The sequence below is a fragment of the Oppia nitens genome, unplaced genomic scaffold, assembly GCF_028296485.1.
Source record: "Oppia nitens isolate AA-2021 unplaced genomic scaffold, nextdenovo-longstitch-racon4-pilon3 scaffold13_pilon_pilon_pilon, whole genome shotgun sequence".
NCBI classification, from domain to species: Eukaryota; Metazoa; Arthropoda; class Arachnida; order Sarcoptiformes; family Oppiidae; genus Oppia; species Oppia nitens.
In genome coordinates this window covers 2421355-2436875 of record NW_026533192.1, presented here as the reverse complement: position 1 = coordinate 2436875, position 15521 = coordinate 2421355, and the positions used below count along the sequence as shown (strand labels likewise).

General features: G+C 24.5%; 4 protein-coding genes across 4 annotated transcripts; 2 read left to right on the top strand and 2 right to left on the bottom strand.

The window, feature by feature from the left end:
* Nucleotides 1–7189: 7189 nt before the first annotated feature.
* On the bottom strand, nucleotides 7190–7672 carry LOC128960326 (uncharacterized). Its single transcript, XM_054306401.1, has one exon. The coding sequence runs from the start codon at nucleotides 7539–7541 to the stop codon at nucleotides 7263–7265; it is 279 nt and encodes a 92-aa protein (XP_054162376.1). The 5' UTR covers nucleotides 7542–7672; the 3' UTR covers nucleotides 7190–7262.
* A 417-nt stretch (nucleotides 7673–8089) lies between these two features.
* LOC128960304 (mannose-6-phosphate isomerase-like) lies at nucleotides 8090–10085 on the top strand. The gene is made up of 4 exons (XM_054306380.1): nucleotides 8090–8358; nucleotides 8620–8747; nucleotides 8817–9507; nucleotides 9584–10085. Coding segments are annotated over exons 1-4 (1236 nt in total). The 5' UTR covers nucleotides 8090–8357; the 3' UTR covers nucleotides 10000–10085.
* A 164-nt stretch (nucleotides 10086–10249) lies between these two features.
* Nucleotides 10250–11869, bottom strand: LOC128960745 (regulator of nonsense transcripts 3A-like). The gene is made up of 2 exons (XM_054306879.1): nucleotides 11565–11869; nucleotides 10250–11488 (listed from the first exon to the last, which is right to left on the bottom strand). The coding sequence occupies exons 1-2, from the start codon at nucleotides 11715–11717 to the stop codon at nucleotides 10250–10252; spliced, it is 1392 nt and encodes a 463-aa protein (XP_054162854.1). The 5' UTR covers nucleotides 11718–11869.
* A 342-nt stretch (nucleotides 11870–12211) lies between these two features.
* On the top strand, nucleotides 12212–14634 carry LOC128960315 (ras-related protein Rab6). Its single transcript, XM_054306390.1, has 5 exons — nucleotides 12212–12433; nucleotides 12501–12613; nucleotides 13726–14037; nucleotides 14102–14165; nucleotides 14379–14634. Exons 1-5 carry the CDS (start codon nucleotides 12364–12366, stop codon nucleotides 14444–14446), a joined length of 627 nt encoding a protein of 208 aa, XP_054162365.1. The 5' UTR covers nucleotides 12212–12363; the 3' UTR covers nucleotides 14447–14634.
* The last annotated feature ends 887 nt before the right edge of the window (nucleotides 14635–15521 follow it).

The following is a 15521-nucleotide window of genomic DNA, read 5'->3' as shown; positions in this document are numbered from 1 at the left end:
ATAATATAAAATGATGACTAAGTTTATCAAATATTTTATTGATTAATATGAGTAAGATATTTAATTAAAATTACTTTTATTTTAGTTCAATTTTTTATATATTTAAAATTTTAAATAAATTTACACAAATTATAACAACTTACCACAATTTGTTTGCTGGTAATACATAAATATAATTATAATAATATGTAAAACTTGATGCCACCAAACCATTGTATAAATATGTTAAAGTTGTTCAATTTTAATATTTATGATGGTGTATATATTTAATTAATTAAATCATTAACTATAAAATAAAGTTATAAAAATATATATATATTTATTTTTATTATTTCAAGTTTGTTATAATTAGTAATTACAAAACAATTAAATATTAATGAAATCTTTAATTATATATATATATTAAAGTCATGTGTGGGCAAGTCGTCGTTAATTAACTCAAACATAAAATATAAATTAATAAGTGTTGATAATATGTAAAGTTATACTTGATTTCAGTGAAATCTATTGTATCAATCTATTATATAATTATATAAATAACTATATGACATTTTGTTTTATGTAAATTACACCAAATATAAAGTATATTTATTTTTATTAATAATAAATAAGCTATTTAAACAAATTAGTATCAAATTTCATAAAGTAAAAATCAAATACTAAGCTAATAGCTATAGTATAATAAGTTTAACAATTAATGGTGTAAATGTGTAAAGTAAAAACTATAAAAAAAACTTTAGTCTAAATCAGTTATCGTTTATACACTATATAAAATTAAACTGTTCACATAAACTAATACAAATTAATATATATATATATATGAATTTATCTTGCTCATTTTTGATATAAACTTGGGTTCATAATATTATTAAAATTAGTTATTTTCTATATGTTAGACATTTAATAAAAAGTTATCATGATAACACTTATAACGATAACTGGTCTAAATACTATACACAATAATTTTACAAAACAAAACCGATTAAAATATAAAGTTTTTATATAATATTGTATATACAATATATACTGTAATATAGACGAATGCTAAGTCCAATAGATTACAATTTTACTACAATAACAATCTGTTCCGATATTATCAGATATTTACAGTATTTTCTATACAATAAATGTAAAATCTATTTCTATAATAACGGCTAAAATGTGTTGAATGAGTCAAAATGGATATCCGTTTATCAGAAATATATGATCTTTTAAAGTTTGTGACTAAACTTTGTATACTATAACATAAAGTTATAACATTGTTTATTAGTTTAAAATAAAAATTAATTAAAAAATTTTATTTTTATAAATATTATTATATAATATTTAAACTTTTTATGCTAATTGAATTAAGATAAAAATTAAAATATTTCGAATTTGTTAGTGTAAGTGTATTGTTTAAAAATAATTTAATTTCTTATATTAATGAAATTAATGAAAATACATAATCAAGTTAATATAAATTGAACTAAAATTGTTAAACCAATGGAAATATATATACTTTACTCAAAATATTTATTTATTATAAAGTTTATACAACTAGAAAAATAAAATTAAATAAGATATATTGACTTACCATAAATGTTTTATATGTTAAAATTAGTTGTCAAAAGTTATAATTAAATGGTTAAAAGAGTTGTTTTATACACAATAAAGTAATATTTTAGTCATTAACACAAATTATTTTACTAAAAGCAGTAAATTATAGACTCTTTGGAACTTTTAAATCACTGACATTAATATTGTCTCTAAAAACTGATGCTTTAATTTTAGGTCTAAAAAACACTATTATTCATCAAATGTATTCTCAAACTAACAAATGTATTGATACAACCATCACATAAAAACAGTTATATAGTGTACATCTTTCATAGTTTGACTGTTCACTCCTTTATAACTCAAATGCTAAAAGCATTACAATAGCCATACAATCTCTCTCTCTCCTCTCTATTGCAGGTCTGGCCAATGCATGTGCTCCTCCATACACTTTAGTGATCCCTCTATTATTTGTCAATACATGTATTATACTATATATGTTATACTTCATATAGTGTAGAACATAGACGTTGGTATTTGTGACTTACGGTACATATAATGAAATATATAGTAATGTTTGAAACGCATAGACACAACATTGAGTCGACGGGCAGACAAACAAACAGTATGTTTGTTGGAGAGTGTGTTCAGTAGTGTACAGTTGACCCAACAAAAGCAAGTCTATAGCAATTCATAACTATATATACTGTATATATGTTATAATACTCTACACTCTAATGTATGTCTGCAATGTTATATGGATTGTAAGCCCTGTTGACTATAGTATTGCATCCCTTTCAGTACAGATGTATGGGTAGTACGACTACAACAAATCCCATTTCTGTCTTTACTCTAATGTTTTGACCCTCTCTTTAACATTCATTCATATATCACATAAAAGGCCTCTTTTATTATAAAAATATTTACATATTCTGTGTGTTTCACAACTATTATAATAATGAACTACATTTTGTTAAAACCAAATACACTCTTAAATCTTTTTACTTAAAGCTTTTATCAGCAAAAAAAGATTACATATTTTATTTACATATTGTAACCTTAAACTACAAAAATATTAATAGAATATTTCTATTGCTATAAATATTAAATAAAAATATACAATAAATAAACAAATGATATTAAATGATTTTAAATTAAAAATAACTTAAATATTATACATTTGTATTTTTATAAACTAATTGTTTTTTTAAATTTAAAAACTACTAATCTTATGAATTGGTTTTCAAAATATTCACCTGTTTTATAAAAAAAAAATTATATATAAAAAATTAATACAATTTTAGTATAGAAATGTGACTATTTTTAAATTAGTTAACTATAGATTTAATATGAAAAATGTATATTTTATTTATGAAAGTATTTCAAATGAAGCGTTAATTGTGTGTTAAGTGGGAAAGTTAGCTTTAGGGGGGAATAATTGGGTGTATTGTGTAAAAGGGTGCAACTTATTTGTTGACCATATGTTTAAAAGTATTTTATAAAAATTAGGTCATTTCAATAAATGTTTTTAAAAATTATTATTATTATTATTAATAGTATGATATATATCGTACTTTTTATTTATTCTAAAATTTAAATGTAATTCAATTACATTATTAAATATTACTTTTAATAAATAGTTTAATACTGTATAATGTATTCAATAATAAAGTATATAAAACAGCAATGGGGCTTAATTAAACTTGATAAAATTGAATTTTAATTACTATATTTTAACATTTAATGTTATTTTACAAAACAATATATAATTTTATTTCATTTAAATATACAGTTTTAAAGTTCTTAAATAAATTTGATTTTGTTTATAATTAGAAGTATAGAGAGTTTTTTAATTGATTGAAAATAATAGTTTTTAAATGAAAATTTAGGTCAAAAACGGTCGACAAATGGCTCTATTATACATTGTTTATTACCAGTGTTGGCAAAGACAAAGTGTATGTATAATACAAAGAGTATTATACAGTATAATACAATGTAAATTACATGATAATTTTGGCTTACAAAAAATTTTTAGCGCCACCTAGTAACAAAAATTCACAAACAAACACATGTTTTGTAATAATAATTATTTTTTTATTTAAAAAAATTTTGAAATTAACTATTCAATTTAATTCTGGTATTGAAATATATTAATAAAATAATTAATATTAATTTTTAATAGTTTTAGAAAACAACGATTCTAATAATGATATTGAAATTAAGTAATAATAATAATTTTAATAAAAAAATAAATATTTTATCATTGTTAATGTAATTTTTCTATAATTGTAAAATACATCCAGTACATTGTATTTTACTGTAATTTACAAAGCCAAAATTGAAAACCTTGTATTTTTCCAACCCTGTTTATTACATTGTATACCCTGTTATTAGTCCAACAGATAGCCTTTAGTAGGACTTAACTGTAAAAGTTGTTGTGATGTTGGCTAACGTGTAAAACACTTAAATATATTGTTTTATAATAAAGTAGAGATTTTGTATTGGGCTGACACACAATACATAAGTTATGAGTTATTCAAGTAATAATTAATTGAAATATTTGAAACTTTGACTTCAGAAAACACCCGTTCCTATCACAGTCAATGATAACCACTTTTGTCACATTAAGGCTACCTATAGATGTTTTTAGGAAAGTATAGAATATTAATATGAAATATATAGTATATTGTGACGGAACTGTAGTTTAGTTAATACTGTATGTTAAATGTATAAATATATAAAATCATTTGACAAAAAATCATTTTTCGATGAATTTGTAAATTAAGTGATTCTATTGGCAAATAAAGAAAAAACATTTGTCATTAATTATTTTAATAATACAAATAACTGATATTATAAATTAAAATTTATTGGATATTCATTCTTCACTAACTGTTAATAGCGATCACTTGAGTCATGTTTTATTAAATAACTTGATTTTATGTATTTATTTATAACTTGTTAATCTAAAAATCCGTCACAATATATACAAAACTGAAATAAACACAAGTGTTTTGATTAATTAATTTATTAAGAAATGCAATTTACATATTACATACATAAAATAAGTTTACAAATTAAAAATATTAAATATAAATTAAATTAAAAATACACATTAGATAATATACAAGAATATTGTTAACCATTAAATAATAGGTCATTGATTTTAGTCAAAGTAAACGATTGTTATTTTTCTAAGATAAAAATATTAAGAAAAGCAATCACTTTAATCATATTATCAGTACTTAATTTGCATCCTTTTTGCGTCATTTATAACAATAGACAACAACTCAAACAAATTAAATTCAATTACCAATTGTTATGTATGTAGTGGTCTGTCATTTGTGTCATTCATATTACAAAAAATAGTTAAATTACATATTAAATAAATTATAGATTATTGCATTTCTCATATTTATTCTCATATATATTATTATTAATTAACTTTAAATAATTTTATATATTTCAAAATTATTATAAAATAAAATAGTAAATATTAATTCGATAGTATTAATATTAATTTTTTATGGTATACCCATTTTCATATAGTTTTTATATTTACTATCTTGTAATATAATGTAATTGTTGATAGTAACTAAATATTATTATTAATTTTTAATCAATTTTTTAAGTTAACAAAAATAAATCATATTATTGCATATTTTTTGTAAATTGAAAACTGTATTTACTGTTTACTAATCATTTAACTAAAAATAAAATTTTAATAAAATCAATTAAAATTAAAAATGTTTTTTTTATAACTTTATATATTTTAATCCATACTTTAAACCTGAATATATATTGTAATATACATTTTATACATTTTATACATTATCTAGAAAATACTTACCGTTAAATGTGTTTTCTTTCCCATATGGAAATGTCAAAGTCATGGGAAATAATGCGAGTTTTTCCCAAATAAAAAATATATTTTTTTACTTTGAATAATAATTTCCCACTCCTTAAGAATAATAAATCTTTAATTATTCTTAAAAATAGTCTAAGTTTAACTACACTTTTGAAATATATGTTAATTTTTTAATAAATATTTTTAATATCAAGTATATTTAGTATCAAGTAAATATTTAATGCTATACTGTATAATCATTTAAATATTAGTAGTTTTAATTTTAAACATTTAATAAAACGATTTCTTTAAATAAAATATTTGTTATATACAATTTTTTAAATATTGCTAATTAATATTTATCAAAAATATCAGGAACTTTAAAATGTTAATTAAATTAAGGAAATATATTAGAATTAAAAACAATCTCATTTTTTAAGTAAAATGAATTATAATATTAAAATTAATGTTTTAATATAAATAATTAAAAAGTAACATCAATAAATTTCCAATTTTATAAATAGATAAAAAATACTAAAAATATGAATTTTTAATATCTTAAATAATTATACCGCTATAAGTATTATATGAAGAAGTTGTAACTATATATATATACAGTATTTACAATGTTTTCATATAATACTTATTAAAAAAAGTTCATTTTTAAATGTAGTCATAAAGAATAAAATAAATATTTCAAACGTTTGCAAAAATTTCGATACATTTAAATTTAAAACTAATTACATTTAAGAAAATCTTTTTTCAAGTCTGGTTTTTAAACATTAAAAACTGATAAAATTATAAATATGAATGTTATGTGTGTCTGTGTGTTAAATCTATATAATAAACAATTATATCCAAAATTATAGTGTATATACTAAGAATAATATGATATTACTATAAATATAATTAATAAATTCAATAATCTTAAAGTGCAGACACTATAATAATATTAATTGAATATAAGTGTTGGCGAGTCATACAGTATGTTAAAAAAAAGATAGACTAATGTATAATATAAATTAAACATATGTTTGTATATTATATAATTTATTGCGATATTTATAATATTATACTCATCTGTTTATATATAGATCTTTAAAAAGACGAAACAATTTTTAAAATTATGAAATTGATTTAAATACTTGGCTTACAAATACAAAAAAATACTAAAATATTAAAATTTATTTTCCGAAAGATTACATAAGCTAACATAATCTAGCCTTCTATAGATTTAAATTAGATTTTTAGGACATTTAGTAAGTTATATAATAAATATAATAAATATAATAATTTTGATTAATCTTTTAATAACTATTTGCATGTTTAAAATAATTTCAAAATAAAGCTTTTTATTAAACCTTCATTAGTTTAATTGTAATTTAAAAATATGCAACTAATATAATGGCAATAATTGATTTATTGATAAAATGCAAATCTATAAAATTTTCTTATCTTAAGCATATTTATGCACAAAAATAAGCCACAGATTGAAATTATTGATCAAAATGTGTGACATTGAAGTATAGCATTAAATTTATATGAGTTATAGAAATTTTAGACACATTTTTATGGTACCAGACATTCAATATATCAGACATTGTAATGAATGTCTGGCCATAAGTACAGTAAAACAATTGGATTGTAAGCACAACGATATGATATGAAGCTATAAATCGTTAAATTATTGATAATTCAATTAATTACAAGCAATCATGCGATGAATATTGACTTCAATTGTTGTCATTTAAATCATTTTTATTACTTTTGCGAATAAGTGGTACAAAAAATATAGAAAATGTATAAATAATAGTATATATGATATACAGTACAGTATATAATGACAAACTTGTCTTAAACTTTGAGCCATTTATGTGATTCATGTGAGTCGTGATATTTGAAGCAATTGTTGTGAACGTGAGCTCATGAGTGCATCTTCGAGTACATCATGAAAACGGATCAAATTAGTGATATCAGTCTTCATCACCACATACTTATCATTTGCTAAACTGTCAATCAATTTAAATTTCATTATGACTTCAGCTTTCAACTCATCTCTGGCCGATCGGGACGACACTTGTGTCTGTAGTCGCCATTCGACCGATGAGTACTGTAGTGGTGGACACAATTGACCACAATTTACGGGTATAGTTGTCATTGAATCGGTTATATTAGTGGCCAAACATTAATCATATAAACAATCACTTTATGTAATCATTGAACGCCTATTGAAATCACAAACAACTCATAAATAACGTAACATTTGATACAAAATATTTAAAGAATATTCCGAACAATAATTGAATGAAGAATATTGTGTTCATTAATATAATAAATAATAACTAATTAATAGACAAATCATTTCATTATTTTAGTATTAATTTTCAAATATATCTGATTTATTGCAACATTTGTTTAAAACTATTTTCTATATTTATTGATTGGGAAATAATAGTAAATGTTATAAATAAAGATAAATTTGACTGAATTGGCAGGAAATTGGGACAGGGATTGGCAGTAATTCATTTAAAAACTGATTCATTAAATTGTTAACAAATGATTGAATAAATTTTGTAAATAAACACTTTATTTGTCAAATGATTGACATTTAAAAAATGGTAATGAATTTTCATGTAAATCAAACATCAAATGTCAAGTACTGCTAATACAGTGAACGTTATGTGTGAACACTATTGGCATTACAGTGAAGGCCAGTCAGTGTTAGGGCTTATAATGTGAGGCAATGAGAGACTCATTGAGAGTCAGCTTTGAATCACTCACTCATTGAATCTCTGGTCGTGTTTTGCATTGACTGTCAATACATAAGTCAACTGTTATTTGCATTCAATTGAATTGAATACTAATTTGATTGCTATTTAAGTATATCTATCAATAGATTAATTGCAATAACATTACCAATAATTGTCTGTTTAATACATTGTTTTGAGTTATTAATCATCGTTTCAATTAAATAAGTAAGTATTGTATTAATGATTTGATTTATTAATAATTATTATAATCGATAATAAAAATGCGTTTTATTCAATGGTTTTATTAATAATAATAATAATATTATTATTATTAATATTAAAATATTTGATAGACATTTGATATGTTGTTACAAACAATAGCTCACATATCATATACAGTATAATATGATATTGTCATACATTGAGTGTATTGTTAGGATATATATATATATATATATCTAAAACCATATCTCTATTGATTATCAGTGTATCCATTAAGATGTTGTGTAAAGAAGTACGAGTGGGGCCGCAAAGGTATGGACAGTGCAGTCGCACGAATGGTCAAGAATCAGATCCCAGAGTATGTGGTCGACGACGACTCACCACACGCTGAGGTTTGACATACATTGTTGTTGACTGAAGAATATTCTGTTAATAATATAATTGTTTGACAAATGATTTAGTTATGGATGGGAACCCATCCGTCGGGTCCAACAATGATTGTCAGCTCTGATCCGGAATTGGACGGCAAAACACTATTGAATTTATTGCAGACATACCCTGAATATGTGGGAACAGTGAATATAGTGAACAAATATGGAGACAATTTGCCATTTCTGTTTAAAGTATTATCTGTGGGAACCGCGCTGTCAATCCAAGCACATCCAAACAAGAAATTGGCCGAAGAGTTACATCGAACTGACCCATTTCACTATCCCGATGCCAATCATAAGCCCGAAATGGCTATTACATTAACTGACTTCGAGGCGATGTGTGGATTTCGACCACATGCAGAGATTGAGGCATTTTTGGACAACGTTCCCGAATTTAGGGCTGTTATCGGCAATGAGGCGACCACTAACTATAAGAATGCATCCGACAAAAAACAAGGACTCAAACAATTATTTGTGACTCTTATGTCTGCTCCTGAAACTGTGGTCATACAGAATCTCGAAGCATTGGTTCAAAGGTGGTCCAGAGAGGAAACTATTGATCCCGATAAGGAAGCGCTACGACAACTGTTTCTTAAGCTATACTCTCAGTTTCCCAATGATATCGGGTGTTTTGCCATTTTTTATCTCAATTATCTTAAGTTAAAGCCAGGAGAAGCCATTTACTTGGGACAGGATGAGCCACACGCTTACATCGTGGGAGGTATTGACTGATCGATCAATAAATATTTGTTTAATATTTGTTAAGTAATGTAATTCTGATGTAAACCTCTTTAAAGATTGCATGGAATGTATGGCCTGTTCTGATAACGTGGTTCGCGCAGGACTGACACCCAAATTCAAAGACGTCAAAACACTGAGCAATATGTTGACATATATTAGCAAATCAGCTAAAGAGCAGATTTTTGAACCAAAAATTGTGGATGAATTCACTAAATCATTTGTAGTACCGGTTCCCGAATTTGTCGTCGACGAGATCAGAGTTGATGAAAGTCATGTAAGTCTAGCATTTGAATACACGGTAACCAAGAAAGAGAGCGGTTCTATACTGATAGTGATTCGAGGAGAGGCCAGTTGTAATGGCACTCAATTGACTCCCGGATACGTGGGATTCATTCCTGCAGTCACTGCACTTACTATTAATCAACTCAAATCTCCACTTCTCATATATAGAGCTTATTGTAGAACTGATTGATTGCTTAAAAATTAGAATTTGTCTTAATTTGAATTTAACTAATTGTTTATAATTATAATAATGCCTTTAAAAGTAATTAATACAAATTTTATTGTCAATCGATTTATGAAATTGTATTTCAGTTAATCGTCTAATATTTTTGTGATAATTTTAAAAAAGCAATGAATAATCATTCGATTAATTAAATAGTTTTATTTAAATAAAAGTATGAAAACAAGTAATATAATTAATAAAATTATAATAAATTTAGTCATTGCTTTGAACGCGAGAATATTCTTTGTTTATAACCAGTACTTACATTGTTTGAGTCCGGTTTGTTGGAACTGGTCTTTTGTGAATCACTGGTACTTTGATGTGATCCCTCAGCTGTACTATCGTTTTGTGTACGTTTAGAACCGGGTCTATAGATTTCACGGGTCGGACGATCTTTATTACGAATTCTCTCTTTTCTTGTTTCCAATGATGTCTTAGATGTACTTCGTTTTTTGTCTTCTGCAACACCACTAGTTTTGCTACTTTCATACAGAGGTTGTTCACTAGATTTGCTCTTTTCTTCACTTTTTTCTTTAATTGTTTCATTATTATCACTGATACGAGAGTTCAGTTTCTTTTCGGTAACCATTTTCACTACAAATGTCTGATCAGTTGCTTTGGAAGGATTAGCTGAACTGGTCTTTGATTTATAATCAGTTCGGTTTCGATTCGGTTTTTTATCGGATTTTTTTGAATCATATTTCTTCGCACTTTCAGACAATTTGACATCTTTTTTATCACTTTTATTATCAGAATTTTTAGATTCATTTTTATTCTCCAAATCTCTAGTTTTGATTCGTATCTTATCTTCTTCTTTCTTCGTCAATCTTTCTTCAATTTCTTTCTTTCGTTTCTCTTCCTTATGTTTTCGACGTTTTTCTTCTTCTTGAAGTCTCTTTCGTCTTCTTTCTTCACGTCTTTCGTCTTTAATTCTATTTTTTTCTTTCTTATTCCTGAGGAACTCAATCAAAGGAGTGGTCACTTTTAGGACTCCGTGATTGGCCTTTAGTTGTTTATCTCTGGCTTCAATTTCTTCGAGATATACGTCAGCCGATGGCATATTAGTCTCGTTCTTCATTTTGTCTAACTTTTCAAGAAATTCCAGATATTCAGTGTCCTGTTCTATAGTCCCGCACTTGTTGTCCCGTTTTCTGCATGAAATTGGTTGACCATTTGGACCAACTCGACATCGGATTGTTTTATAATAAGGTGCGAACTCAACAATTGCCTGATATTCGTTGCCTTTTGTGTCAATAAAGACATAGCCATCAAATTTATCCTTAAATATAAACACGTCCTCCACTTGAATAAAGTTAATATACGCCCGACAAAAGGCAAACACTCCTAAACTGGGATCTGATTTGCAAAAGTAATATTCATTGTAATCGGGAGTCGGAGATATGGCTTCAATAAACTGTTCCGATGTCATAGTTGGTGGCAAATGACGAATTACTACCTATTCAAAGATAATTCAGAAAATACATTAATAATCATCAATTGAACAAACAATCAAAAGTCTTGACAATAGTTACTCTGGTTTGCGGCAAATCCTTTGTCTTATCCTTCTTAACTGTCGATGAAGTGTTCTTAGTTGTTGTACTGCTTTTGATTGTGTCTTTGTTGACATTGTTTATGACCTCTTCTTTGCTGTCATTGTTAACTTTGTCGTCCACTTCTTCAGTCATTATGACATCAAAAATCAATGATATAAACAAATAAATGAGTGGTAAGAGTGTTGTCTTGTTTTGAATGCAATTTACAATTTGACTAATAATTAGTAATTAATTTAAAGTAAAAATATTTATCAGATATTTCTACTGTAATACAGACTCTCTATTAATACAGTATTTATTATTACTGTAATACATATGTATTGTAAACTATTGTCGAGTATTGCAAAACAAACGCAATTAGTGAGCGATGCTTTTCATTACACAAAAACAAACATTCAATTTAACATTTAATTGATAAACAATTTCTAAACTAATTTCTGTTAAATAATAATCAATAACTAAATTAATGTTTCATTTAAATGATTATTTAATTAAATATTAAATGTAAAAATGTTTGTTATAATTCAACGCTCTATATATTAATGCCAAATGTATTAAATAATACATGTTTGTGGCCCATCTTGTATAACATGTGGCCCAACATAGTGTGTAATATAGTTATTGTTATATATTAGTTGTGTGTATGAGTTGTAATGTGTTTGTAGTGTTTGTAGTGTTTGAGTGAAAGACTGAATCAATGAATGACTGAGTCGTTGAGTGATTGATGTGATTGTAAATAATAGTTGTCTTCAAATTGATTACTAAAACAGTGTCAGAGATGTCATCTTCAGGTGATTTCGGTAATCCTTTACGTAAATTCAAATTAGTATTTCTTGGCGAACAAAGCGGTAAGTAATTGATTTGATTGTCTGATAAGTATTAATATATATATTGATTGTTGGCCACTGACTACAGTCGGTAAGACATCATTGATCACCCGATTCATGTACGACACGTTTGACAACACATATCAGGCCACTATCGGCATCGACTTCTTGTCCAAAACCATGTATTTAGAGGACCGAACAGTTTAGTAGACTTTTAATTTTGATTACTTGACCACCGATGACGATAACAAGTCATTTAATTATCATATATTCATATCTTTATTATCATATTTTATGACTCATTACGAGTTAATTGTCGTAATTGTGTTGTTATATCAATATATTAATATAGATATACTGTATATCTGTTTGAATGCTTGAAAAAATTTTTTTTAACCTAATTTATGTCTGCATAAGTTATAATTGTTTGTTAATATTTTTTTATTACAATTATTGATAAATTGTAAAACTTTTAAATTTAAACATAATTTTGTTTTTAAAATATCTGACTATAACGGAGTTACGCTTTATTCCCATAAAAGATAAATATTTTGATAAATTGGTTAAAAAGTAATTATAACATTAGCTTATTTTACAAATTAGATCAAACATTTTATACCATAAATGTATAAATGACCTCAACATTTAATATATGTTTTAAAAATGTAAATGTAAACATATTATATGTTGATTTATAATTACAAAACATTTTGTAATTTTGTTTTATTGGTTATTATATTTTTGATATGTTTAAAATTTTATGAATTTTAAAACATTGTAATTATTTACCTAATATTATTATTTAAAAAATAGTACAATATTTTTGTTTTACTGTATATATTAATATATCTTAAATATTGAATATTTTAAAATTTAGCCTGATAATTATTGTAGATTTTGTAATTTACTTTTTTTATTTAATATAAATAGTTATTAATTACCAATAATTCTTTTAGAATATAATATATATTATCTATAATAATATTATTTAGGCATTTAAATTTATACGTACGGTATATTAAATATTGACATAAATATTTAAAGTTATCTTTATTATTTTTTAATATTATTTTATGTTAGCTACTGTAAAATCTCATAATATAATAACTAAAAACTAAGTTAAATAATGATGAAAGACAATTATTTTAACTAAAAATATATTACTTATAAAACTTATTTTATATCTACCGCTACTTCACTATTATAGGTATTAAATTCTATTTATTTAATATTATTATGAAGTTTAAAATTGACAAAATATAGATTTATTAATTTTTTTTTAAATAAATATGTCACTCATGTTGTAATTATAGGTACGATTACAGTTGTGGGACACCGCAGGTCAAGAGCGCTTCAGAAGTCTTATTCCTAGTTATATAAGAGATTCAACGGTTGCTGTCGTTGTATATGACATTACAAACGCCAACTCATTTCATCAAACGTCCAAATGGATCGATGATGTGAGGACTGAGAGAGGAAATGATGTGATAATTATGTTGGTTGGAAACAAGACTGACCTCCAGGATAAACGACAGGTGACTACTGAAGAGGGAGAGAAAAAAGCCAAAGAACTGAATGTTATGTTTATTGAGACGAGTGCTAAATCCGGTTACAACGTTAAACAAGTTAGACATAACTCTATTAACTATTAATTTCTATATTATATATCTATACTGTATATACCGATAGTTGTTTAGAAGAGTTGCCGCAGCCTTACCGGGAATGGAGACTAACGATAGAGCACGAGAAGACAGTATCCTTTTCTATTATAATTAACTATTTTTATCATTTTATATAATAATGAAAACATAAGTAAGTAATGTTTTCAAATGTTAGGACAAAATTAATTAATTATATATGATTTTGATGGCATATTTAATGAACATAATAGCTATACAATCAATTGATTGATTTAGTTGTCTGTTATAATCCTTAACCCGCACTCTTATCACTATCTGTTGTCTAGTTGTTGAAGTTGACCTAAAGGACGGTCCTTCAGAGCAGACCAGTCAAGAGGGCAAATGCTTGTGCTGAGAGAGAAACCGAATAAAATTATATTTTTTATTTAATTTTATAGATTATTTACTTTGTATATCTATTGCATGAAATTATCTCAAATTTATTTATTGGAAATTATCGTTAAATGCATGGATCGAAAGCAGCTCTTAATTTGTGCCGTAATTTACATTAAATTAATTTCATTCTGGATATCATTTGCTTTCCAAATAAAACTTTTTCAATAACTATGGTTTTGTTATAATATTATTTTAAATTATCTTTTTATTAATATAAATAATGATATATTATAAATAAATATTTTTAATTACTGCAATGTTAAATATTTTAATATAAAAATTATTTAGTGAGAACTTGAGTTAAGAAATAAGCGTATATTATATTAGTTATAATTAATTTACAGATTGTGTAATATGTATTAAAACTTTAAAAATAACAAATGTTTTATTATAACTGAATTTTTATATTATTTGACTTTTATTAACAATATCTAACAAATGATATTTCCTTGACTTTTATAACTAATTTTCTTTAGCTATACCTTTGAGACCTTTACCTCTGGAAAGAGATCAAAATCAAGGAGAAGAAAGTGGATGTTATTGTTAACTACTCTTTCGATTAAAGACAACACAATTTTTTACTAATTTTTTCTGATAAGCAATAATAATGAATGCTTTTTAAAAAATACTCTTCTGGTATGTCAACAATTTTTTGCTATTTTTAGAGGAAATGAACTATAAATCTCAATGAAATCTCATATTATTTATTTAAAAGTATTAACTTTTGCAACCCTTTTTTAAGTCAATTAAGTCATCAATATACAAAAAATCCAGAAAATATTAATTCAAAAAATGGATAAATTAATAAAGAAATTTTATTTAGAAAAATAGATAATTTTTAATAAATCTAACTAGGATATTTTAATAATATATGAATTTATTCCAGTTTATATAAAGTTTTTACTTTTAACAGATAGTATTATTTATTTAAATTTAACGCTAAAAATATGGTATATAAATATAAATATATATAAATATATTATAGTTTTATAATTAATTAATATTAATATTTATTATGTAATTATTTTGTTTTA